Below are 27,250 nucleotides of genomic sequence, written 5' to 3'. Positions count from 1 at the left end.
AATGAATCTTATTTTTATCTTGTGTTGATCAAACAAAAGACTTCTATGCATTTTTGAGACATATTGAAGTACATGAATTGGTCACTTATTCAGACTTGTCCAGATACATACATAATAAAATAAAATGCACAAACTAAGTTGGAACTTATAACAGCTGAATACACAGTAAAAATACATATAATCAGTTTTATTCAACAAAAGATGAATATGTGTGTCCAGCCACACTTGTGATTTAAGTAAAATTTTACTGAGAGAAACATGGACATTGCCACTGCTGACCTTCTACTCAGAATGCTAGTTCTGATCTGCATATTTCTTGTGGATAGTAATTCATAGTATTGAGGCCAGAGGGTAAAACAAGCAACTACTGTACTATTTTCAGAATAAGAAGTCATAATTGGCAACCTTCATGTTTCTATGAGGAAATGTATAATTTAAACACCTCTGCTACAGTGCATAGCCAGGCAGGGCTGGAAGAAAACAGAATGGAAGGTAACAACTTTGCGCCCCTTGTTATTATAAGTGTGCCCCTCATTGCCCTTAAAATTTGCACCCAATGACAACTGCTTATGATATGGGCTCATTTCACGTGTATACATATGTCAAAAAACAATCACTGAGGCAACCATTGATGACATATGAAAATGCAATAAAGATTTATGAGTTTTCTCCGACACCTATTTCCAGACGGTGGCTAGTAAGTACTGAAGGCAAAGGATCAGAATGACAGTCATTCAATAATCATTTTTAGAACCAGGAAAACAATGGCAGCTCCTGTTTTTTCTCTCATGACAGGTTTACTTAACCACCTCCCACCTGGCTGTTTATGTGCATTGGCCAGCCTCCCCATTTTGAGTGGATGTTCCTGTACGTCCCTCAGAACGAGTGCCTGTGTGTGGCCCCAAGCCTGCGCAGCAGTGCAATTCTGTGATGCCTGTGTCCCTTGAACACAGCACATCATAGATCGGGATATGGGACTTCTGACTGGCCCTCCCTATCACGTAATTGTCATTTCCAATCACAGCCATCACTGAATGTAAATAGAGACGTGTTTCTGTAGCGGTTTTCCTCCCTGATCTCAGTGAGAGTGAGAGTTCAGTGCGCGGGGAACGCCCTTCCCTCCTTGCATGCATGTAAAGGCGAATGCACGCATTGGTCTTATAAGCATACGTAAACAGTGATTGCACCACACATGTGAGGTATTGCCCTGAACATCAGAGCAAGAACAATAATTCTAGCACTAGACCTCTGTAATTCTAATCTGGTAACCTGTAAAGGTTAATAAAGAGTTGCCTATGGAAATTTTTAAATACAGTAATTTGGCACTATTTCATAAGCAGGCGCAGTTTTAAAGCGTGACATGTTTAGCATTTACTCAGTGCAACACCATATTTTATATTTTACCAAAAATCTGGGTATTATATTGTGTCTGTGTATATTTTCCAAAAACCGCTAAGCAAATACCATGTGACATAAAAAATTGCAAAACCCACCATTTTATTCTATAGGGTCTCTACTAATATATATATATATATATATATATACAGTTGTGTCCAAAATTATTCAACCCCCAATGCTGTAAAGGGGTTTAGGGACTATAGTGTACATTTGGAATTGTATTCAGAATCAAATCCTACAAGGACGTTGTAACTACCCAAATGCAACTAAAATGACATCAATTGTTTATGTAATACAGTAGTAAATGGTTCTTATGTGGTTTCTTCATTGCCACAATTATTCAACCCCTTAAAGACTACCACTCTGAAGAACAGAGGTTCATACAGGTGCTTTCCATCAGGTATTGAAAACACCTGTGGATGTCACCGAGCAGCAATCAAGCATAATAAGCACCAATTAGGCAGCTTTAAAATGACTGTGATACTCAGCTCCTTCTAGACATTTACTGGTGTGGTTACAAACATGGTGAAGGCAAGAGAATGGTCCAGGAAGACAAGAGAAGAGGTGATTTCTCTTCACAGGAAGGGCAATGGCTATAAGAAGATTGCAAAGATGTTAAACATACCAAGAGACACCTTAGGAAGCATCATTCGCAAATTCAAGGCAAAGGGCACTGTTGAAACGCTACCTGGTCGTGGCAGAAAGAAGATGCTGACTTCGACTGCTGTGCGCTACCTGAAGCGTAGAGTGGAGAGAAGTCCCCGTGTGACTGCTGAGGAACTGAGAAAAGATTTGTCAGATGTGGGTACAGAAGTTTCAGCCCAGACAATAAGACGCACACTGCGTAATGAAGGCCTCCGTGCCAGAACTCCCAGGCGTACCCCCTTGCTGTCTCCAAAGAATAAGAAGAGTCGACTGCAGTATGCCAAAAGCCATGTGGACAAACCACAAAAGTTGTGGGATAGTGTTCTGTGGACTGATGAAACAAAATTAGAACTGTTTGGGCCCATGGATCAACGCTATGTTTGGAGGAGGAAGAACAAGGCCTATGATGAAAAGAACACCTTGCCTACTGTGAAGCATGGTGGAGGGTCAATCATGCTTTGGGGCTGTTTTGCTTCTGCAGGTACAGGGAAGCTTCAGCGTGTGCAAGGTACCATGAATTCTCTTCAGTACCAGGAGATATTGGATGGAAACGTGATGCAGTCCGTCACACACCTGAGGCTTGGGAGACGTTGGACCTTTCAACAGGACAATGATCCCAAGCATACCTCCAAGTCCACTAGAGCATGGTTGCAGAGGAAAGGCTGGAACATTTTGGAGTGGCCATCGCAGTCACCAGACTTAAATCCGATTGAGAACCTCTGGTGGGACTTAAAGAAAGCAGTTGCAGTGCGCAAGCCTAAGAATGTGACTGAACTGGAGGCCTTTGCCCATGAAGAATGGGCGAAGATACCCGTAGATCGCTGCAAGACACTTGTGTCAAGCTATGCTTCACGTTTAAAAGCTGTTATAACTGTAAAAGGATGCTGTACTAAGTACTAAGATTGAATGTCACTTGGGGGTTGAATAAAACTGATAATGCTGTGAGCACAGAAAAAACATTTGTGGTTATTTCATTATAACTGTTATGTTATATTTGTCTGACCTACAAGTGCCTCTTTAATGTAAATGTAAGCAAGATGACTGAATGATCAAAAGCAATGTCAAACTGGCCAAAACACTCAATTTCAGTGGGGGTTGAATAATTTTGGACACAACTGTATATATATATAATGCTTGGGGGTTCTACTTAATTTATTTTTTTTTTAAATACTGATTTTTACTTGTAAACAAAAAGTGTAGGAGGGAAAGGGAGCAGTGAGCAGTATATGGATGGAGCAATATACAGTGGCGACGGAGCAGTGAGCAGTATATGGGGGGGATCAGTGAGCAGTATAGGAGGGGGGCAGTGAGCAGTATACAGTGGAGGGGGTATTGATCAGTATACTGGGGGGGAGCAGTATGCAGTGGGGAAAGGGGGCAGTGAGCCATTTGGGAGGCAATATACAGTGGGGAAGGGGAGCATTTTTGTGAGGGGCAGTATACAGTGGGTAAGGGGAACATTAATCAGTTTGGAGGGGGGAAGTATGCAGTGGGGACAGAGCAGTGAGCAGTATATGGGGGGACCAGTGAGCAGTATAGGAGGGGGAGGGAGCAGTGAGCAGTATACGGGGGGGCAGTATACAGTGGGGATGGAGCAGTGAGCAGTATATGGGGGGGGCAGTGAGCAGTATAGGAGGGGGGCAGTGAGCAGTAGGCAGTGGAGGGGGATTGAGCAGTATATTGGGGGGAGCAGTATGCAGTGGGGAAGGGGAGTAGTGAGCCAATTGGGGGGGCAGTATACAGTGGGGAAGGGGAGCAGTGAGCAGTTTGGGGGGCAGTATACAGTGGGGATGGAGCAGTGAGCAGTATATGGGGGGACCAGTGAGCAGCATAGGAGGGGGGCAGTGCGCAGTATACTCAGATAATTTTTCAACCACAGCTGCAGTGACATCCACTGCTTGAGGGCATAGAGGCAACCCAAGGGCAGCAGTGGTGGGGGGAATGAGCAGTATACTGGGGAAAGCAGTATGCAGTAGGGAAGGGGAGCAGTAAGAAATTTTGGGGGGTAGTATACAGTGGGGAAGGGGAACAGTGAGCAGTTGGAGGGGCAGTATACAATGGGGAAGGGGAGCAGTGATCAGTTTTGGGGGGCAGTATACGGTGGGGAAGGGGAGCAGTGAGCAGTTGGGGGGGCAGTATACAGTGGGGAAGGGGAGCAGTGAGCTGTTTACAGGGAGGGGAGCAGTAAACAGCATGAAGCATACTAACCACAGTGGGAAGCTGATGCATTGTAGATGGGGGGGGGCTTGCTCCAGGAGTCACTCATCATATGGATGACGGCGAAGACTCCCTAGTCAACATCTATGCTCCTCCTCCCAGTCCCAGACCATTTTCAGCAAGCGCAGCCTCCCATGCAGGTGAGTGAAAATGGCCACACCCCCACCCCACCCACCAGCTCGGTCGGCCAGTGGAGAAGCTGCCAAGCTGGGGACACACCATCGGGTCTGTCAGCCACAGGAGGTTACACGCCGGACACATAAGCTGCGCTGTACCCTGGGGAGAAACCAGAAGCAGCCAATTGCTCCCTACACATTCCATGGTTGATATAGATAGAGGAGCATGCACAGGCCCCCTGGGCAGCACATAGGGGGGGCTATTCGTCTATTTCTCTAATGCTGCCACTGAATGCATGCAGGAGAGAGCGGAGGAAGTGAGCATTTAGTGGCAGCATTAGAGAAATAGACAGATTGGCCCACCTATGTGCCATCAAGCCACCCTTCCTATCCAGGTGGCCCCAGCCCACCAGGCAAATGCCCGGTATGCCCTATGGCCAGTCCAGGCCTGCCCCATACCATGCTTGTAACAGGGCATATTACTGTATTGAGTACACTTAATAGTATTTCTTGAACATAAAAGTTATACCTTTTGGGTCCTGTTTTACCTTTGACATTTGTACACAAATCAGGCATAATATAGTTTGAGAATGTGTTAATAATTCAGATAGGGACAGTAGCAACAGTAGCAGGATCCAAACTCATGCTTTATACCACAGCTACAGAGATGTTAGCTATACCACTACCTAAATATACGCAGTGTTTTTTGCTTGATTGCTGAATCTTAAGCTCTTATCAGCCCTTTGTTTGTCTCTACCTTTTTCTCTTTCTGTTTTGCTCTCCTCCTCCTGATTGATCGCAGACTGCATTTTAACAACTTATGGTGAGTGACTGACAGGAGCATCACATTCTACAGTGCAATGAAACTTGGAGTTGGTTGCAATGAACGCCAATATTTATGGCTCGTAGAACCCCAAAATTGTAAATCACTCTGTAAACAGCATTATTAAGAGTTCTATCCCTAGGATCAGACTGTAATATGTGCATACCACCATGTTCCACTTCTAAACCACATGAAAATTTCATCAGCCTATATTTTCTTATTCAAGTTTTTAAGGGGACATGAACCTAACATTCAAGTCACACAAATTCTAAATTATATTTACAGTTTTGTTAAGTCTAGATTTCTTCTCATCCCTTGAGTAAAAACTGACTGATCTACCCCCAATCAACACACACTTTTGTTTTTCTACTTGACATCTAGTGCAGAGAAATATGTGAAAATTGTTCCTGGAAGATAATGATGAAGCCTACCTCTGCATTTTTGAGAGAGCTGAAGAATGTGGGAAGCTGCCTGAGGAGAAGTGGGCTGAGGTGCTACCACTCTTTATAATTGATTTTCCCAAAAAGCCTGCTTTGACTTGCAACCTTAATATGCCAAGACGTACTCTAAACTCAGATGAGAAATCATAGCTAGGTTCAGGGTTACAACGGACATTTTAACACAGTGTGTGTTCACATGGGTTCACAAGCGTGTGATATGCAGGCCCCAAAAGTGTGGATGAACTGGTGTCTCTTTTGGAGAAACATACTACTATCCTGTATATGACAGATTGCACTCCCAGCCTCACCCTGCACGGAGATTTTCTAGCTCTCAGGATAACAATCTAAGGACCAAGAGACCAGCTTTTAGAAAAGATTTGTATAAATGATATACAGTATATATTTAAAATTTTCTGATATATATTTTTTCATGTTTTGTATATTATTTAATACAAAATTGTACCTCAAATTTTTGTAGGGTTTTTATTTTTGTGAAATGTCATTTTTTTTAAGGAAGATACACCTTTGATGTACAAATTGAGGATATACACAGAAATTAAATAGCTAAATTTAGTGGGAGGAGAAGGCATGTGATTCATAAAAATGGCTCTATACTCATGTGTTCATCCTTGAAAGAGATTGTTGTTACAATTAAATGCATTGCAGTAATGCAGGCAGCAGTGTGTGTAATGTCACATTGAGTGCTCTTTAAGTGCAATCACAGCTACTTTTTACCATCCTTTTGCTATCTGTCAGGACACCTGCAGCTGGGGTTCTGACAGTTTAATCACACTTCTCCTCTGCCTACATTGTGCTAGACATCTGTTAAGAGGATACACCTTTAATGTATAAGGGAGCATATTTACCAGTGGAATATTGTACACAGATTAACTCATCACTAGTTATTGGTTTCAGCTGTGCACAGGCCTATATACAGTGATGCTCAGGGCACTCAGTCTCTATGCTGTAGCAGCCTGCTAGGTAAAAAGGCTGGGGGCTATCAAAACACTAAAAATGTACATGTACTTTTTTGTTTGTTTTGGGGAAACCATTGCGGGGCATCCTTTTTAGTCAAGAACTGACTTGAATTTTGTTGGTCACTTGGAGAAACAGCTGTTTTGTTTGCTTTAGTCTATGGATTTGCTGTACATAAGCCCTCTTTAAGGTAAAAATAGAAGAGAAGAGAGGAAAGTTTTTATTTTCTAGTTTTTTTCTAAAGGAAAATGTAATGGTAAAAGCCTGTGACATGTACATTTAAATAACTCCAACAATAAAGTAACATCCATTTCACTTTTTTTCTGGTCCCCAATTAATATTGTGAGTGATTGCTGGCTACACATTTACCTTTTCTTTTAAGGTTAGGAATTAAAAACATTTTGGAACAGATAAATTATGTTTTACTAAAGACACCGCACATTGAAGAAGAATGTTTTCCTTATCTTTGTTTAATGCCATACAAGTTATTAAGCAGGAGAAAGCTAATTAAAAGGAAATCAATTGTAAATAAATTAAATGTAATAGTGAATTAAATTACAAATGGTTCACATGAGACTATTAATATGCTTTTTTCTTTTTGCTTCCCCAGAAATCTTGTTAACCTATTGAAAGCTCAGTAACATTGCTCATTATTTTTGTGGTTAATTTTAACATTTCCATTTGAAAGACTGCATTTGAAAGCAAATTATGTGTGATCTCCTCACACTCATATATATATATATATATATATATATATATATATACACACAGTATATACATATATATATATACACACACAGTATATATATATATATATATATATATATATATACATATATACATATATATATATACACACACAGTATATATATATATATATATATATATATATATACACACACAGTATATATATATATATATATATATATATATATATATATATACATATACATATATACATATACACACACACACACATACTGTATATATATATATATATATATATATATATATATATATATTTATTTATTTATTTTTTTAATACCCTTGGACTGGCCATTTTAAATACAGAGGTTCTTCTGTTTGATCAGTTGTGTTCATAATTGACTCTTGACTCCTGTGCTTTTTGTCAGATTGTGTGACCTCATTTATTTTAGTTTACAGACAGATCCCTATTCAGTTATGGAAAAAGATGTGGAATGTAGCCTTCACTGTAATAAAATTACAAAAGGGTTGATAGTATGATAGCTATTCTGCATGTGATATGTGTGCAGTATAAGTATCTTTCAAAATGTTTATGTGATGTTGTGTAAATAAAACAACTTATGGATGCAGCATTACATCTTAAGAAATACATCCTCTCTCAACAATCTATTTTGGATTTCCAGTGCCCCATTAGTTTGTTGGAAATTCTAATTTCCCTAACCATTTGAGAATTCAATTAGTGGAACATGTTCCAGTACTTAGGAGAGGTTGGTTACGCAGTCCTCACAGTGGGCGGTTTTTCACAATTGCTTTAATTTCTCAATTTATATAAGACATGGAGCATGTCGGTATATTTTTTATAGTAGTGAACATGCTAATAATAAATGGTTATCTTGTATTATATGTCTTCATAGCTGTTTGTTAGATGTTTACAGTGTAATTTTGGAACCTCTGTCTTATGACTTGCCCACATGATATCATTGTGCCATGGAAAATAAGGGTTCTTATAGTCATGTGATTGCCCTAACTCTTTATTTAATTTTGATTATTATTCTAATGTATAACTGCATTTGATAAAGGTTACAGATGTGGCTAACAGCTTGAGTGTATAATATTTCTAATAACCTGTTCTGAGAGAAATGTGTGAACAGCCGCTGCTGACTTCTACCTTCAGGTAATGGTAGTTAATGGACTGTTGTAGTTGTTTCAAAAGACTACAGTACTTTCTAAATCAATGAGCCAAATTGGAAGTTCTGACTGCAATATGTGTTTTCATAGGGAGGATAACAATGGCAGTCTACAGAACAGTAAAGGTTTGCCTTCATAAAATAGGGAACATGTACTACATACAGTATTATCTTTGATTTTTCCTTTGTAAAGAAGGCATTTAACTGGGTTGGCCCTTTTTAAATAGATGGTCTATCCCCAGTGATTTTGAATGACCTATTTAACCAATCTAATACCGGGCACTTTTACCCCCTTCCCCAAAACGTTTGAAAAAAAATGTGTTAAAATTTTGCAAATAAATAACATTTCTTCATAAATTTAGGTCAAAATGTATTCTGCTACATTTATTTGGTGAAAATACCCCAAATTAGTGTATATTATTTAGTCTGTAGGAAAAAAAACATTGTATATATATCTGACAATCGATCAGTCCTGATGTACTGACAGTCCATCTCATTTCTTGAGGCCAAAAAATGCCAGGATAGTACAAATACCCCCCAAATTACCCATTTTTGGAAAATAGACATGTATTTAGTAAGAGGCATGATCAGTTTTTTTGAGGTTGTAATTTTTTGTTACAATTTTTTGGAAAATGTAGAAATTAAAAAGAAAAATTATAATTTTTTTTTTTTTACATATTGTCACCAGTTCATTACAGCATTATTTTATAACTGGTGTGGCGGTGATCAGGGACACTGACTGATGGCAGAATGCACAAAAAAATTTAAATAATAATAATAATTTAGTTTTTCTTTTCAAATTTTTCTATTTTTTTTTCTTTTTTATTACATTATTTTTTCTTTTTTTAACTTTTTTTTTTTTTTTAAAACACTGTGACTATAGCAATAGAATGTTACCATTGTAACATTGAATTACTCTGGGCAAGTGATCAGGATTGTTTATTTATTTTTTTACACATTATGATTGCTAATACCAATGTATTTCATTGATATGTGCAATCATTATTACTGAATGAAACTGATTAATTCAGTCTTTTGTTGTGATTAGCTGTGATTGGGAAAAGCTATTCACATGGTACAGATGGGCTGTGATTGGCTCTGTCTGTACCATGTGTCTGCTTTGGCCAATCACAGCTAACAACACAATTGTATACAATGGATGGCATGACAGGAAGCCATCCATTGTATACAGTTGTCATGTGATCTGCAGTGATTGGTCACAGCAGTCACATGACACCGGCAACAGGCCGGTGTAGTGATATGTCATCGGGTGACAGATCGCGCCGCTGTGTGACTCCTTCTGACAGGATGTCATATGATGCCCAAACAGAAGGATGAGTGCCCCACCCAGCCATCAATCTGCTATAGCCCGGGCGGGAAGGTGCTAAAATTCCTGTGTCAGCCTTCATCTATGTACTATCGCTTTAAATTTAGAAAAAGCTTTTTAAGCTGCACCCTTTTGGTGTAATTCCCCTTTGTTTTATTTTACAACTTCATCCATTTCAAGACTGGATTGTTTCACCCTCTTCCTGCCGATGCCATTTTTCAGATTTCAGTGCTGTCACAATTTGAAAGACAATTACTAATTTTGAGATCGATAGAGCTTTCTTTTGGTGGAATTGAATCACCTTAAATAATAGTGCAGCAACTAAACTACAAATAATACTATTATATCACAAACATATCCAATGTGTAAATAGCAAAAGTGAAAACAAACTAACTCAATGTAAATAAGTCCACTAGTATCAATTGTGTCCACTTGTATCAGTGACTTCAACCTTTTTAGCATTCATACCACCACTTGTGACCAACACCACTGCCGCACTCACCAGCCCCAAAGCTGCCAAAGGAGAGCAGAAAACAGTAAATTTGTGTCAAATAGTTTCCAGCCCCTCACATATGGTCATCCAGTTCTGCCTAAGAGACATTCAAATTGCCATGCTGTATGGAAGAAAAGCGCTCACCCCATAAAGCTACACCGGGGGGACTGTATATAGTGTAGTCATTTATTTAAAATGATTCAACCTTCAAAATTAAAAAAATTTTAAATTAAAAAATAAATAAAAAGCATCCAGATGCCAAGAAAATAGAAAACACCAGATGATAAAGAGAGTGCATCTACAAAGATGGCCCCCAGCCTTGAAACTGGATGTGGCAGTGTGAAGTCATCGCGTTGCTCTACCCTACACATTTTGTGTGATAGCACGTCTTCAAGTGATGCTACTATGCTGATGTCTAAAGGATCCTCCTTGAATAGCCTGTTAATGAGCTACAATAACACTATGCCAACCAAAACTACAGTGGGCACCGTTTTTGTAGTCCTCAGCAGTGGCAGCCATGTTCACTAAGGTAAATGTATGTAACACAAGCGCTTATGACCTTACTGCAGAGGAGCACAGACTGCTATATATTGTAAATCACATATGAAAGGTTTATATGAATAGCAGAAGAAGTCAGGAACATGATACACATTTGATGAAAGACTTTTTGAGATTAATATATGGACTTCCCTTTATGATTTTCATTTATGGTGTAATCATTTTTGTTATATTGCACAATTCATTTAAGTTGTTCATATTGTTGTGCTACACTTTGAAGTATTTTTACTTAAATGTATGCAAATGTATGCAACAGCCATTAAACAAGATGTAATTTGACTAGAGCTTAAAAAAAGGATTTTTGGCACCTTGTTCAAGGGAGCAAAACCTCTACCAAAATAATATATTAATATATTATATTAAAAATTACAGGAATTAAAAAATCTAGAGTATTCTATTAATAACCTGTTAGAGAACCGCATTAACACCATGGAGAAGCCAGCAGGAAACAGCAGGCACCATTTTCTTATAGTCCTCTACATTTTTTCATTTTAAAAATGACTGTTGCTAGATCAGTGGTGACATTATACTGCTCTGGTCAATCATGTGTGATTGGTCAAAAAGATCACATGGCACAGTGCCAATTATGGATCACAGATCACTCTGCTGTGTCACTCCAATGCAGTGCATGAGTATCTAGAATGGGATGATGTGCCAGTACATCCTCCCGGAACGGAGCTTGTCCCACCTGGCCATATATGTAAAGTGGCTAGGTGGGAAATGGTAGTTAGATCACTTTTTGTTATTTGAAAAGACCATAGAATAAGCTGGAATACCCAATTTATACATACTAGAAAACGTAGTAGTGTACATTCAGCATCATACCTTCACTTTCAGCACCGATGCAAACATTCTAGCATCTTCTGACACTCCTCCCAGGTAAACCTTTTTTGAAAATTTTGGAGCGTGGTCATTTTCATCCTGTATTTCTATGTACACTATAGCTGTGTTACCTAAGAGTAAACAATAGGAAAACATAAGAGCTTTAACTAAAACAAAAAGTAATCAAGTGTAGCAAATCAGATGAGCTCTACAATGTTATCAAATTACTAAACTGATCACATATAGAATATAAAATGGCTTCTGACAACACTCAGTAATATACATGGAGCGTTTCATATGAAAATATTAAACATGCAAAGCAGTGTGCAGAGCTGACGGGGAGGAGAACTGTTTTGTTTACAAAAAAAAAACCCAATCAGGAAATGAAAAACAATAAAAACTAAATAGAGGTTCTAACACCCATCTTTCTCTACTTTCTATTTATAAGACTGAAAAAAGGCGAAATAGGTTATATCCTGTGCTTTTGAAATGTAAATAAATGATTTAAAGCTGAAAATACATTTGACCACTACATGGGGCTTAGTATCATAGGAATTTTCTTACATTACATGACATAGCTCGATCTAGTCGTCAAATGCTGTATTCTTCATTAAAATTCAGTTATTTACATTTCAACAATGCAGAATATAGTCTATTTACATCTTGTTTGCCCCATTAGTACAAAATGGTAAATGCCTTTTTACTGGGCAAATGGCTGTGCAAATTCTTTATAAATCAACCCCTAGGTGCAATTTGAATGCATTTATTTTTAACCCCCCCCCCATTCTCAGGGGGCTGGATGGGAATCTGGAAGTCTCTAAAGGAAGCAAGTTTGAGGGACTGTTAAACCCTGTTAGGAGGTCACAAATGGACACATACAACAAGGTGCTGTGACAGAAAGGCTGAAGGGGCTTGAGGAACCGTGGTCATAAAGACCAATGCCAACGGAAGTGGAGCTGCTAAAGTGTAATCAGGTGGGCTAGCATTTTTCATTCTTGTTTCTTAGAGAAGAATCTGTTTATGAACTGTTTGTGTTGTAAAATCACATTTTCTCTTCTGCTTAGATATCAAGTGCATATAATTGGGTATCTATATACAGGTAACTTTTATTGCCAGCCAGATGGAAGCAGTATTTAGCATGTGATAACCAGTGTGGTAATCTTTGTAAATTAACTTTAACATATGAAATACCTAAAAAAAAAATATTCAGATTTATGCAATAAATGAAAATGGACAAATAATGCATGATAGTGAAAATACATTTTATTTTATATTATATTCTAAGTAATAATACAGTATATTGTGTCAGTTCATTAAAGTGTAACTTTTGTTACACTTTAGTGAACTGACACAATATAATAAAGTTACAAGACTTGATGTGGTATATTGATGTTCCACATTTTAAGATGGCTCACATAACCAACGATAAACCATGAATGTTCTGAAAAACTAGGTAAATGCACTCCCGTTATTCTGAACAGTAGGTGACTCTATGACATTATGAAACGTAAAGGGTGACTAAACCAAAGACCTTAATAAAATGCGAACTACAGAAATTAAATTATTTTTCTTTCAGCTGTAAACAAGCACTCTGCTTTTATTCTGTCCATAACAATATACGAAGTCCATATTTCAGTCTCAGCCTTTTATTGTGCCTTGAGTGGGCGTATTTGTTTAATGTTCTAAGGATTTGAATTATTAAGAATTTATTTTGTGAATGACTGTGAGCAATCTGCTGTGTGACACAATACTCCTCATAATACTCCTACATGACTTGGTAATCAGATTTCATTATATTTTAGTCTGCATTGTAAAGCAAATATTTAATATTAGTCCCTGTGTTTTTCTAATCCCAAAGCATTCATAAAAAAAAGAATAAGCATTGTGATATGTTTATTTTTATTTTAAAGGGAAATAAGCATAAACATAATAGAGTTTTAAATGTTTTAGCCAATGTAAATTCTAATTCTAAAACATGGTTATATATGTATTTCTGGAAATACATTTTTTTGTTTATATAAAATATTAATCAATCTTGACCTGTTATACAGATATTTATGTGCATACACTTACTGTACATATTTAATAAGATATATATACTTAAACTATTATCTTCAGATTTTACATTAAATACTGAAATAAGAGTTCACTATACTATGCTATGGATATTGAAATATTTATACATTTTAAAGTGTTTTTACATGTTCCAGTATTTTTAAGTAAACACATTCTTAGCAACTTGTTTAACATTATGTAGCACATAATTCCCTCCAAGTCGCAGAGCGCTGCTTCCCTTGACCTTCTGGGTAGGGTAAATACCACCAAATGAAGGCTATATCTGTCTAACAATTATATGAAATTCATTTGGGTACAGTGCTACATGTCCCAGTAATTGTCCATCAAAGTATGACATTACACAAAGACCAGTTTGTGTATATATGCAGCTGTTGTGTGAGGACAATAGCAGAAACTTCAGAGCTGCAGAGATACTTCCAGGATCCTGGAGGATGGGGTGGGTTTTCCTGCTGGAGGGGGAGTACTGATTACTAGAGCCAAGCCCCCTGGGGGTGGGTGCTGCAGGGGGATTGGTGTTCAGTATAGCGGTAAGTGATGACTTGACACTCCAGGAAGAATAAACAGAGGGATCTGTACACAGGTACACTTTAACTGCCTGGTAGAAGAGTCCAGAGGTGAGGAAGCCAAGCCACCAAACTCCCCCAGCCTCTGCAGGTTTTCTCCCCAGGATGGGCTCTACGGTCTTCTCCATCAGATTCCAGGAATAAAACATCCTGAGGGCAGACCTTCTCATCCAATACATTGCATACAATCACTGCGACCAGCACGTGTCACTCCGATACATAGTATCCTCCACTCTAATCAGAGCAGCCAATCAGCTGATGGCCAGCAACCTAACATTATTGGGCCTGTCTTCCCTTTATGCCGGGAGGTGGCTCCTGTGATGTCACCACACGATCTTTCTTCTCCAGACAAAGCTGACCGTAAGTATTTAGGTGCCGCAAGCAGTTTCATCCCTGAAACACCAATTTTCCCTCCACCTCTACTGACCAATGAGATCCACAGTAGACAGGTCCCACCCCGTACTTATTTGTTATCATACATTTACCTTGCCCCCTCATCTCCTTTTATGGGACATACATGGAGGGGCATGTACTATATACTAATATGTACTGTAATCAGAAGCAGAAGCAAAGATTCCTCCCTGCACTCCCCTTCTCTGCCCCATGTCTGACCCCCTGTTCTCCTCCTCTACAAACCACCCGATGTTTGACCCCCTGTACTCCTCCTTTCTACATACCACCCAATGTCTGACCCACTGTACTTCTCTCCTCCACATACCACCCCATGTCTGACTCCCTGTACTCCTATCCTCTACATACCCCCCCATGTCTGACCCCCTGTACGCCTCTCATCTACATATCACAGCATGTCTGACCCCCTGTACTTACATGTTATACATCCATAAATTACTAAGCATCGGCTCGCTTGTCTACTTGCTTGCACTATGGACATTATTCTCTTTCTTAGAATTTTGCTAACTTGAATGTGAATTTCCATAAACTCAAACCTGTATTAGCTATAGACTAGGGATGAGGTTCATGTTTGCTGCAGTTCAGAATTCTAGAAAGTGCTAAGTGGTCAGGCAGAAGTCATTAATTTAGTGTCAGTATTATTACCACCACAAAATAACAACTTCATGTTAATCACATGCATCTTTGGTTGCAAGGACACAGGAAGTCTCACAATGTCATTTGTTTCTAGGACACTGGCAGCCACACAGTTACTGGTTTTTCTGGTGCACCAAAACAACCAATGATGCTGTGCAAAAAAAAAGAGATGTGGAATCTTCCAAAATCCATAGTAGACCTATATCTGCGCATACATCTTTGCACGTTGATGACAAGGGGCTTGTCTCCACATTCCTGGCTTGGTGGAAGTGGGGAAGAGGACCTTGTCCCAGGGGGAGAACACTGTAACTCTATAAAACACAAAAACACCCTAACCTTGCCTTTACTGTAGACTCCAATGCATTTCCCAAAATGGTGAGTTTCACTCAAAGCACTGTTTTTACCAAAATTCCAACAAAGCATAATCTTTGTTTCAATCATCCCTTTATGGTAGGTAAAGTTAAATGCTCTGAAATTGTTGAGTGGCAGGCTCTGATACTGTTTTCAAGCAGTTGCACATAATAATTTGCACTCATTTGAAATTAATAACAATAATAAGAAAAAAGTATAAATAAGCTACATTTTCCCTCAGCATTTCTTCGGGTTAAAGGTATTTTATAGGGTCACTTATCATGATAGTAAGTGCTATGCCTAACCTATCATTAAACACTAATATTAAACTAGTGCATTTGTCCCTTTGAACTGCTTCTCTTTTAAGTGATACATTTAAGAAAAAGAAGCACTTTATTGGCAGATAAAATGGCATGGCATATTATTTTAGCATTGCTTAATTTAGGAGTGATCATTCAATGTCACCTATCTTTAAAAAAGGCTGATCATTACATTGTCTTTGATCTCTGCTGTGCTACATTAATTCATTGCTATTTAACTCTACATTATTGCATCAATTCTGTGCCACCAAACAAGAGACTGGCAAGTTATCTTATTGAGGTACACTAATTTTAGCATAGCATGTAATTTTCCTTTGTTAATGACAATGATTCATGCTCTTCTAACAATGCCAATACAATTTAAGAAAATTAGTAGAAACCAATTCACCTAGCATACAACCAAACATTTTTAACATTATTACAGCTCTTTGCAATGAAGTGACACAGTATTGTAGAGAAATAGATTCAAACTAACAGTTCACATCTAAACTTAAAATCTAGGTTAAATACAAACTATTCATCCACTCAGATGCCTTTTATAGTTTAACTATTAGATTCAGTTATTTAACCACTTGAAGACTGGCGTTAAATTTCATTTTTGTCCAGGCCATTTTTCAATGTTCATGGAAAAGTACTAGTTTGTGCAACACTGTACCCAAATACATTTTATATAATTTTTTTTTTAAGATTTGCTGCTGAGATGCATAGGGGTGCCCACAATTCAAGGAGTACCTTCAGGCTTTACAAAAGACCTAAATTACTGTATGAATCTAATTTCCTGACTATCTATTGCATTTTAGGAGTTCCTGGCATACTAGGGCTGTATGAACACCCACAAAATGACAACATTTTGTAAAGCAGACACTCAAATATATTTTGTAAAAAACACTTTTTTTAAGTCTTTTTAAGATTTATGTTTTTTTCCACATTTTTGGAAAATGCAGATAGAAAATAAAAAAAAGTATTTTTACACAACTGTCAAGTTTAATACTTCTTATGTATAGCATGTGCATATCTAGAATTTCACCCCAAAACACATTCTAGCAACCCTCCCAAGTAGGAATACTACATGTGTGAAGCATTTTCAATGTTTGGACTGATTTTTAACATTATGTCTGGTGTATCACAGAAGTCAACCAACATTGTAAAAATACAGTGTACTGTATGTAATGCTCGCCACTGTATGAATGGCCAGGCAATATTGTTTAGTATATTGTCACCTATAGCAGTCCCTGTACAAATACACCAAGCAAGCCTATCCTCCTGCCCCCAGGAATGCCATGTTTACTGGCCAGGAAGTACAGCAGGCTGAACCAAGGGTGAACAAAGAATTGCTTTGGTTCAAGGAGTGCAGTTGTCTACAGAAATGTAGTCAGTAGGATGTGAAAATGGGTCAGTTCAGGTGGCAGGCACAGACATGGTCAATAAAAAGGCAAAGGATCAGTCCAGTTGGCAGGAAGAAACATGGCCAATAAATAGGCCAGGGTCAGCACAGGTGACAAGCAGAGACAACATTGCACTGGTGTGGAGGTGATCAGGAACACTGTTGCTGGCTGCACTGGCTCTGGTGACACTATACTGGTGTGGCAGTGATCAGGAATACTGCTGATGGCTACACTGACTCCGGCATTGATGTGGCTAGTGTGCAGGAACAATGTTGTTTGATGCACTGGTTTGGTGACATTGTCACTAATGTGGCAGTGCTCAGGAACACTTTGATGGCTTATTCTGCTCTCGTAGAACTAAGACTGGTGTGGCAGCATTCAGGGACACTGTCGTTGGCTGCACTGGCTCTGGTGACATTAGCATTGGTGTGGCTAGTAATCAGGAACATTGTTGCTGGCTGCACTGGTATGGTGAAATTGGGCTCCATTCACAAAGTGGCATCTTATCGCATCTAAGTATGCGGGAAGATACTGCACAGCATTTTTCAGAAAGATTTTTGAAATTCACAAAATAAGCTACTAAAATACAGTACGAGTTATTTTATGATGTCATGTGGTATTTTAGTATTGCAAAGATGCTGTAATTTAACACCAATGATAGCTGACATTAACAGTAGTAAATATCATATTGTTAAGGGGCAGGTGGTTGCCACCATCCTTAACAATCAGTAACTGTCATGGTTGTTAAGGAGCGGATGGCCGCCACGCTGTTCACAACTGGTGAGTCATCAGCTGTCAGTGTTCCCTGCTAGCAGCTGAATGTAAACAAACCAACTTCTGGCAACTGACAATTACAGGAAAAAACCCCAGTGTGGGGTCCCCACCATCCATACCAGGCCCTTTGGGTTTTGCATGTATTTTAAGGAGAACCCCACCCCAAACCTAAAAGGTGTGGAGTCCCCCCCCCCCACAAATCCATACCAGACCTTAAGTCTGGTATAGATTTCCAGGGCAACCCCATGCCAAAATTTAAAAAAATGACATGGGGGCCCCCCCAAAATCCATTCCAGATGCTTATCCAAGCATGAAGCCTGGCAGGCAAGCGGCCCCCCTCCTGAACCATACCAGGCCACATTTTCTCAACATGGAGGAGTGCTTTGGGGCAGGGAGGCTCCCCCTAAGCACCTTGTTCCTATGTTGATGGGAACAAGGGCCTCTTTCCCACAACCCTGGCCAGTGGTTGTGGGGATCTGCGGGCAGGGGAAGCCACCCATGTGAATAAATATAGGGTACATAGTACCCTTACTCATTCACAAAAAAGTGCAGTGTAAATAAACAGGTTGAAGTTTTTAAATATGATTTTAAATAAAATGTACTTTTTAATTTTAAATACATTTTTAAATAAAGTCCTTTATTAAAAAAACAAAAATAAAAACCGTCTCCCAGTGTAGATCAAGCATCAATCACGATGAACACAGACCGCTAACTCAAAAAAAAAAAAAAAAAGAGAGGTCCACACCTGACGAAGGCTCCTGCCCAATGACAGCTCTGCCTTCTGCTGCTAGATAAACTAAGGGTCAGGGCCACCTGGTGACGTCACCAGGTGGGCCGCCCCCTTATGATATCACCGACTGGGTATGCTGGATTGATGACGTCACAAGTGGGCTGTCCACCCAGTGATGTAACTGGAGGGCCCACCCCTTAATTTATTTAGCGGCAAGAGGTGGTGGAGCTGTCATTCAGCGGGAGCCTTCATTGGGTGCGGAACTCTTTTTACATTTTCCAGGTCAGCAGTCGGGGTTCATCGTGCTGGACAGTGGATCTACACCAGGGAAAATGTGTTAACTTATTTCTTTTTTTAATAAAGGGCTTGTCAAAAACTGCTTCCTGTGTTTATTTATACAACACTTTTTTTGGTGACTGCGTAGGTGTATTATGTACCCCATACTCATTCACATGAGGGGGGTGGGATCTGGGGGCTTCCAAATTACGATAAGTCCCCCCCCCCACAGACCCTCACAACCACCACCCAGGGTTGTGGGGAAGAGGCCCTTGTCTCCATCAACATGGGGACAAGGTGCTTTTGAGGGGGAACCCCCCTGCCCCAAAGCACCCCCCCATGTTAAGGGAAGTGGCCTGGCATGGTTCAGAAGGGGGGGTGCTCGTTTGTCCCCCTCCTTTCCTGGTCTGCCAGGCTGCATGCTGTGGCTAAATGGTTATCACTTCTGCCTGGCAGTACTAGGGTCGTTGGTTCAAATCCCAACCACAGCACCACCTGCCTGGAGTTTGCATGTTCTCCCTTTGCCTGTGTGGGTTTATTCCGGGTACTCCAGTTTCTTCCCACACTCCAAAGACATGCTGGTAGGTAAACTGGATCTGGTCTAAATTGGCCCTAGTATGTGTATGTATGAATGTAATTTAGGGACCTTAGATTGTACACCCCTTGAGGGTTAGGGACTGATGTGAATGTACAATATGTATGTAAAGTGCTGCATAAATTAACATGCTATAGAAGTACCTGTAATAATAATAATAAAAATAAGAGTCTGGTATGGATTTGGGGGTCCCAATGCCTTTTTTTTTATTTTGGAGTGGGGTTCCCTTAAAATCCATACCAGACCAGAAGGACCTGGTAAGGATTGGGGGACCCCACACTATTTTTTAATTTTTAAATGCCAGCAATTTTTTTTACATTCAGCTGACAGTGGGGAACCCCACCAACAGCTGATGACTCATCAGTTGTCAAGGACACAGAGGCCATCCGTTCCTTAACAACTATGTTGTTTACTGGTTCTTAAAAACACCGGCGGCCGCCCACTACTTCACAGTTTAATTATACTCATTCCTCAAATACCACATGGCTGGGCCATTACTTAATTACCACAGGCATTTAATTATTTATTTCCTTCTGTGAATTGAGTTAATGCCTGTTCATGCTGTATTTACCGAGTGTTTTCAACATTTTGCTGTAAATACCACAAACCAGTATAGTGAATTGACAGTTTCAGGATTGCATGCAATATTTAGGCAAATAATACATGTGAGGTGCTTTTGTGAATGGAGCCCACTGTCACTGATGTGGCAGTGCTTAGGAACACTGTTGATGGCTGCACTGGTCCGGGTACACTGGGACAGATGTGGTGATCAGGAACATTTGTTGATGGCTTACACTGGTCTGGTGACACTGGGACTGGTGTGGCATTGATCAGGAACACTGATGCCAATGGCTCTGATGACACTGTATGCCACTGCATCCAGCTAGTGTCCCTGATCATCAGCCATTGCCAAACACAGTAATAAACACTCTGTGCTTCCTCTCACACCTGATCCCTGTATGTGGAAATACAGCAAAGTCTGCAACATGCAGCCTTTGTTGAGAAGTGTGATCACTGTAATCAGTCACAACAATCACACTGGTCCTGTACCCTGATCTGTGTTCTATTGTGTTCAAAGGACACAGCAATCACAGGGCATGCCACTGCACACCCTCAAGAGCAAGAGTGGGGGTGTCATCAGTTTCTGGGTGTCTCTCCCATTTGTGATTTTGTTCCGACTCACATTGATCTGACATATTGTTATAATGCAAAGTCGTGTGTGAGTATATGATCACTCATAAAATGGATAATTTAATATTCAATGGTACATAATTAAAAAAGATTATAATGTATACAAAAAACTCATTTATAATTCTCTTTGACATCTCAGCATCTCCCGAGGAAGATTTTTTTTGTGAAATATGTTGAGATTTGATCTCGCCCAGACAGAGCACTACCATTGTAATGTCTTGCAAGTAACATACTGCATGTTTGCTAAGTAATTTAAGCTGTATGTACACAGTAACACCAGAGTGTACTGAGTGAGAAATGAAGTGCTAGGACATTTTGCTTTGACTTTACATATGTAAAAATTCTTTGGAATTTGATTGTATTAAGCTTTCAACCTTTACTTTTGTCCATATGCTTATGTGTAAACAATTAAACTTTTGTTTTTTATAAGAAGTAATGTGTATGTGTCACTGAGAGGTTGCAGCAGCAAAAAGTCCCATGTTTTTCTGTGTCGTCTTTTTTCTAAAATAACTTATCAGGGATGTGGTGCATATAGTGTCCATCACCATACTCATTTTTACATATCTGTTTAATTATTGGGTGGGTCTTTCAGGCACAATTTCTGTTCTAACCCTTCCAATATGATTGCTGTGATGTGACTGCACAACTCAGTCTTTGCAGAATATCTGGGCTATATGACCATTGGGGAATGTGTGTGCTCCACAGAATACAAAAAAAATTGCCATAAATTTAGATCACTTGGTCACCTGAATACAGAAGTTTATCTTTTGTCTTACTTAAAGAAAGCATAAGCTACGTGAGTCACAAAAGATTTAAGAGAAGATAAATCTGCTTGTAAATTGATCTCTTCACTTAAAAGAATCTCTTCACTGAGAAGAGTGTTGCTTGCATGATGAAGTTGCTTATTTTTCTAGAAGTTATACAATATCTGTTCAATATATGAATATGAAAATACTGCAGAATGAGGGCTATTGTACATCAGGCTAAAGCTCAGTTCTTTATGTGCTACAAAAATGATGCCACAACACAGAGGGGCGGATTGACCATTTGGAAACTTGGGCACTGCCCGAGGGCCGGGGTCAGTAGGGGGCCCCATGAGATGTCCCTGGTACCTTTTTTCATAGGCTTTTTTGAGTTTGGGCAAGGACATAGGGGCCCCATGATCCCCTAGAGTTGTCAGTCCGCCCCTGACAACACATCTATAGCTCAGTGAAAATGAGGGTAACGTAAGCATTCATACAAAAACTGCAGTCACAGAAAAATGAGTAGCTTCCCTATGTGCAAGACTTTTTATTTTACTTATTAATTTTTTGTCTGTTCTAAATTTAAAAAAATAAATAAATAAATAGATAAAAAAGAAAGAAAAAAAAAAACACTATATATATATATATATATATATATATATATATATATATAATTTCTTCAGTAGCATGCTAAACTAGAACATGCTTAAATATAAATTACTTGTTGTGACTTTAGACTCAAAATGTTTTTACTCTTTACAGCTTGCATGGCTTTCAGGCACAAGAACTACGTTAAACTCTAGGACGTGTTATTACTTGACTAACATTATCTGATTCTAGCCCGCTGAACATGTTTATCAGGATAAACACTTGCGCAGAAGATAAGCAGTGCTTACATGCAATTTAGTGCCAGAATAGCGGATATATTTATCTTCCTCAGTACTTCAGTATTAATATGAGTATGCCATGCTCATCCTCCTTATCTAGGGATGTGTACTTGGCAGCTTGACCTTACTAAAAAGCTGAGCACTGTCACCTCTGCACTGTCTGCAGAGATATGTTTGGAAAATATGTGCAGTTAAAAAACCTTTGAAAACCCTAACAGCCAACCGAGGTCAGGATAGCCACTAAAGAAACCACATTACAAGTCTTATACTGTGCCTCTGTTTCTTCACTTGTAGCTGACAAAGGAAAACAACATGTTCTTCATGCAAATCATTCATAGAACATTACTTGACTGCAACCTTAGCCACAAACCTTTGGAGCCCAAAGTGCTAACAAGTTGATACATATTGTTTCCAGCCATTATTTAAGAACAGCACAATTTCTACTATGATATACAGTGTATATATATATATATGTGCCTTTTTACATTAGTATGTAGCCACCCAGGTTTAACTTTCATTCTTTAATATTTGTTGGAATGCACTCACAAATGTTGTTGTTTAATATGTCACATTTCTTCCATGTTCTTTGTTGCTAGATTTTTATCACATTTATTATCATGCAATATGGAGAATAGTTTAGTAAACGTTTCTCATAAAGTTAGTGTTCTAATCCTTTCCTGTGCCTCCCTTTCCTGTAATTGATTGGAAAAGGTAACTACTCTGTGATCACTGCACCATAACTGAGTGTGCTATTCCATCTTCCCAATCAATATCAGTTGAAATCCCACATGATTATAATATTGCCTTGCCTTCCCACCATTTCTAATTGTGATAGGAGATGCATCTGCTCCTACTACTTTAGGTTAGGAGGCCTATAGCATACCCCTACAATTAATGTACCATTTGTTTTGCCCCTTTGAAGCTCCAGCCACAAAGACTCCACTTCACCACTAGTCTTATTAGCAATATCATTCCTCGTATTCACTATCAAATTATTCTTGACATATAGGCATCCCCTCCCCTTCTAACTTCCCCACCCATTCAATACCTTTGGAAAGTTACAAGCCAGTCAGGTGAGCTGTCAAACCAGGTTTATGACATTAACTCAAAGCTAAAGTCCTCATGTATCAGAAGTTCTAGTTATCTCATTTCGTTAACAAGACGTCTATAATTTGTGCACATGCCTTTTTATTTTGTACAAGCATATATTATTTTATCTTTGCTCCCTCTTGAATTACAGTTAGACTCAGCAAGCCTACTAGCCTTGGTGAGGTGTTCTTCCCTCCAGCTTTGCCCACATCTGAACACTTTGTCCCTTGTTCACTACACTATATACCTCTCACAGATTCCCCCCCCCCCAGATCTTAATTTAGAAGTTCATCCAACCTTCCTGCCATCTTCTTTCCCAACAAAACTGCACCCTGCCCATTTAAATGCAGGCTGTCTCTGCTGTAGAGCTGGTCACCAACCACAAAGTCAGTTCCCCATTAACCCCAAATCCTCCTGCTTACACCAGTTTCTCAGCCACTTGCTTAGCCCTCAAAGTTTCTGCAGCCTGTCTGGTGTGGCTCATGGTACAAGCAGTATACTATCTTGGAGGTCCTTTCCTTTAATATAGTATGTAAGTCTGTGAAATAATGTTTTTGGAAGCTCCACATTCCTCTAACTTTGTCATTTGCACTAATATCTACCACAACGTCTAAGCCAACAACCTGCCCATCCAATCCACAGAGTACTGAACCCTATTATTCAAAAACAACATACTGTTCAGTGATCACAATCAATATAATGTGTGTTTGGGTGTATATATATATATATAGTCCATCCGTAAAATTTCCTTGCTACTAAATATTCCACGTTCAACTGTTCGTGGTATTATAACAAAGTGGAAGCAACTGGGAACAACAGCAGTACAGCCACAAAGTGGTAGGCCACGTAAAATCATAGAGCGGGGTCAGCGCATGCTGAACCGTACAGTGCGCAGAAGTCACCAACTGTCTGCAGAGTCAATAGCTAAAGACCTCCAAATGTCATATGGTCTTCAGATTAGCACAACAACAGTGCGTAGAGAGCTTCATGGAATGGGTTTCCATGGCTGAGCAGCTGCATCCAAGCCTTGCATCACCAACTGCAATGCAAATCGTCGGATGCAGTGGTGTGAAGCTCACCACCACTGGACTCTACAGCAGTGGAGATGTGTTCTCTGGAGTGACTAATCACGCTTCTCTGTCTGGCAATCCAATGAACGTGTTTGGGTTTGGCAGTTGCCAGAAGAACGTTACTTGCCTGCATTGTGCAAAGTGTGGGGTTGTTTTTCAGGAGTTGGGCTTGGCCCCTTAGTGGAATTATGTAACTCTTAAGGTGTCAGCATACCAAGACATTTTGGAAAAATTCATGCTTCCAACTGTGTGACAACAGTTTAGGGATGGCCCCTTCCTGGTCCAACATGACTGCACACCTGTGCACAATGCAAGGTCCATAAAGACATGGATGAGTGAGTTTGAGGTTGAGGGACTTGACTGGCATGCAGAGTCCTGACCTCAACCCAATAGTACATTTTTGGGGCGAATTAGAGTGGAGACTGTGAGCCAGGCCTTCTCATCCGTCACAAATGCGCTTCTGGAAGAATGGTCAAACATTCCCATAGACACACTCCTAAACCTTGTAGACAGCCTTCCCAGAAGAGTTGAGGCTGTTATAGCTGCAAAGGGTGGGCCAACTCAATACTGAACCCTACAGACTAAGACTGGGATGCCATTAAAGTTCATGTGTGTATAAAGGCAGATGTCCCTTAAAAAAGGATAAGACTGAAGGGTCTATATCAGTATTCCAAAAATATACATAATGCATTAAAAAATTCAAGAATATGGTTTGGGCAGCTTAAAAAGACTATCACATTATTAGACACATTGCTGAGGAGACTAAAAAAAAACCCTATTTTTTTACAAATATATATATATATACAGTGGGGATCGAAAGTTTGGGCACCCCAGCTAAAAATTTGTATTAATGTGCATAAAGAAGCCAAGGGAAGATGGAAAAATCTCCAAAAGGCATCAAATTACAGATTAGACATTCTTATAATATGTCAACAAAAGTTAGATTTTAGTTCCATCATTTACACTTTCAAAATAACAGAAAACAAAAAAATGGCATCTGCAAAAGTTTGGGCACCCTGCAGAATTTATAGCATGCACTGCCCCCTTTGCAAAGCTGAGACCTGCCAGTGTCATGGATTGTTCTCAGTCATCATCTGGGAAGACCAGGTGATGTCAAGCTCAAAGGTTTTAAATGCCCAGACTCATCTAACCTTGCCCCAACAATCAGCACCATGGGTTCTTCTAAGCAGTTGTCTAGAAAACTGAAACTGAAAAAAGTTGACTCTCACAAAGCTGGAGAAGGCTATAAGAAGATAGCAAAGCGTTTTCAGATGTCAATATCCTCTGTTCGGAATGTAATTAAGAAATGGCAGTCATCAGGAACAGTGGAAGTTAAAGCAAGATCTGGAAGACCAAGAAAAATATCAGACAGAACAGCTCGCAGGATTGTGAGAAAAACAATTCAAAACCCACGTTTGACTGCACGATCCCTCCAGAAAGATCTGGCAGACACTGGAGTTGTGGTACACTATTCCACTATAAAGAGATACTTGTACAAATATGGTCTTCATGGAAGAGTCATCAGAAGAAAACCTCTTCTACGTCCTCACCACAAAAATCATCGTTTGAACTTTGCAAATGAACATATAGACAAGCCTGATGCATTTTGGAAACAAGTTCTGTGGACCGATGAGGTTAAAATTGAACTTTTTGGCCGGAATGAGCAAAGGTACGTTTGGAGAAGAAGGGGCACAGAATTTAATGAAAAGAACCTCTGTCCAACTGTTAAGCATGGGGTTGGATCAATCATGCTTTGGGGTTGTGTTGCAGCCAGTGGCACAGGGAACATCTCATGAGTAGAAGGAAAAATGGATTCAATAAAATTTCAGCAAATTTTGGATGGTAACTTGATGCCATCTGTGAAAAAGCTGAAGTTAAAGAGAGGATGGCTTCTACAAATGGATAATGATCCTAAACACACCTGGAAATCCACGGGGGATTACATCAAGAGGCGTAAACTGAAGGTTTTGCCATGGCCTTCACAATCTCCTGACCTCAACATAATTGAAAATCTATGGATAGACCTTAAAAGAGCAGTGCGTGACAGACAGCCCAGAAATCTCAAAGAACTGGAAGATTTTTGTAAGGAAGAATGGGCAAAGATACCTCAAACAAGAATTGAAAGACTCTTGGCTGGCTACAAAAAGCGTTTACAAGCTGTGATACTTGCCAAAGGGGGCAGTACAAGATATTAACTCTGCAGGGTGCCCAAACTTTTGCAGACGCCATTTTTTTGTTTTCTGTTATTTTGAAAATGTAAATGATGGAAATAAAATCTAACTTTTGTTGACATATTCTAAGAATGTCTAATCTGTAATTTGATGCCTTTTGGAGATTTTTCCATCTTCCCTTGGCTTCTTTATGCACATTAATACAAATTTTTAGCTGGGGTGCCCAAAATTTCGATCCCCACTGTATATATATGTGTCACAAATATTAGGGAAAAG

General features: G+C 39.4%; 1 protein-coding gene across 1 annotated transcript in view; it reads right to left on the bottom strand.

Moving 5' to 3' along the window:
• LOC149457718 (uncharacterized) overlaps positions 1-27,250 on the bottom strand; it is a gene marked incomplete at its 5' end in the record, with an annotated part of 276,029 nt that overhangs the window by 173,900 nt on the left and 74,879 nt on the right. The window contains one exon of the mRNA XM_089683111.1: positions 11,710-11,837. Within this exon, the coding sequence (XP_089539237.1) occupies positions 11,710-11,837 (128 nt within the window). The remainder of the gene's footprint in view (positions 1-11,709; positions 11,838-27,250) is intronic.

The sequence above is a fragment of the Staurois parvus genome, unplaced genomic scaffold (genome assembly GCF_062004578.1).
Source record: "Staurois parvus isolate SC_StPar_1 unplaced genomic scaffold, SC_StPar_1.0 ptg000303l, whole genome shotgun sequence".
NCBI classification, from domain to species: domain Eukaryota; kingdom Metazoa; phylum Chordata; class Amphibia; order Anura; family Ranidae; genus Staurois; species Staurois parvus.
This window is presented reverse-complemented; position numbering and strand designations above follow the sequence as displayed.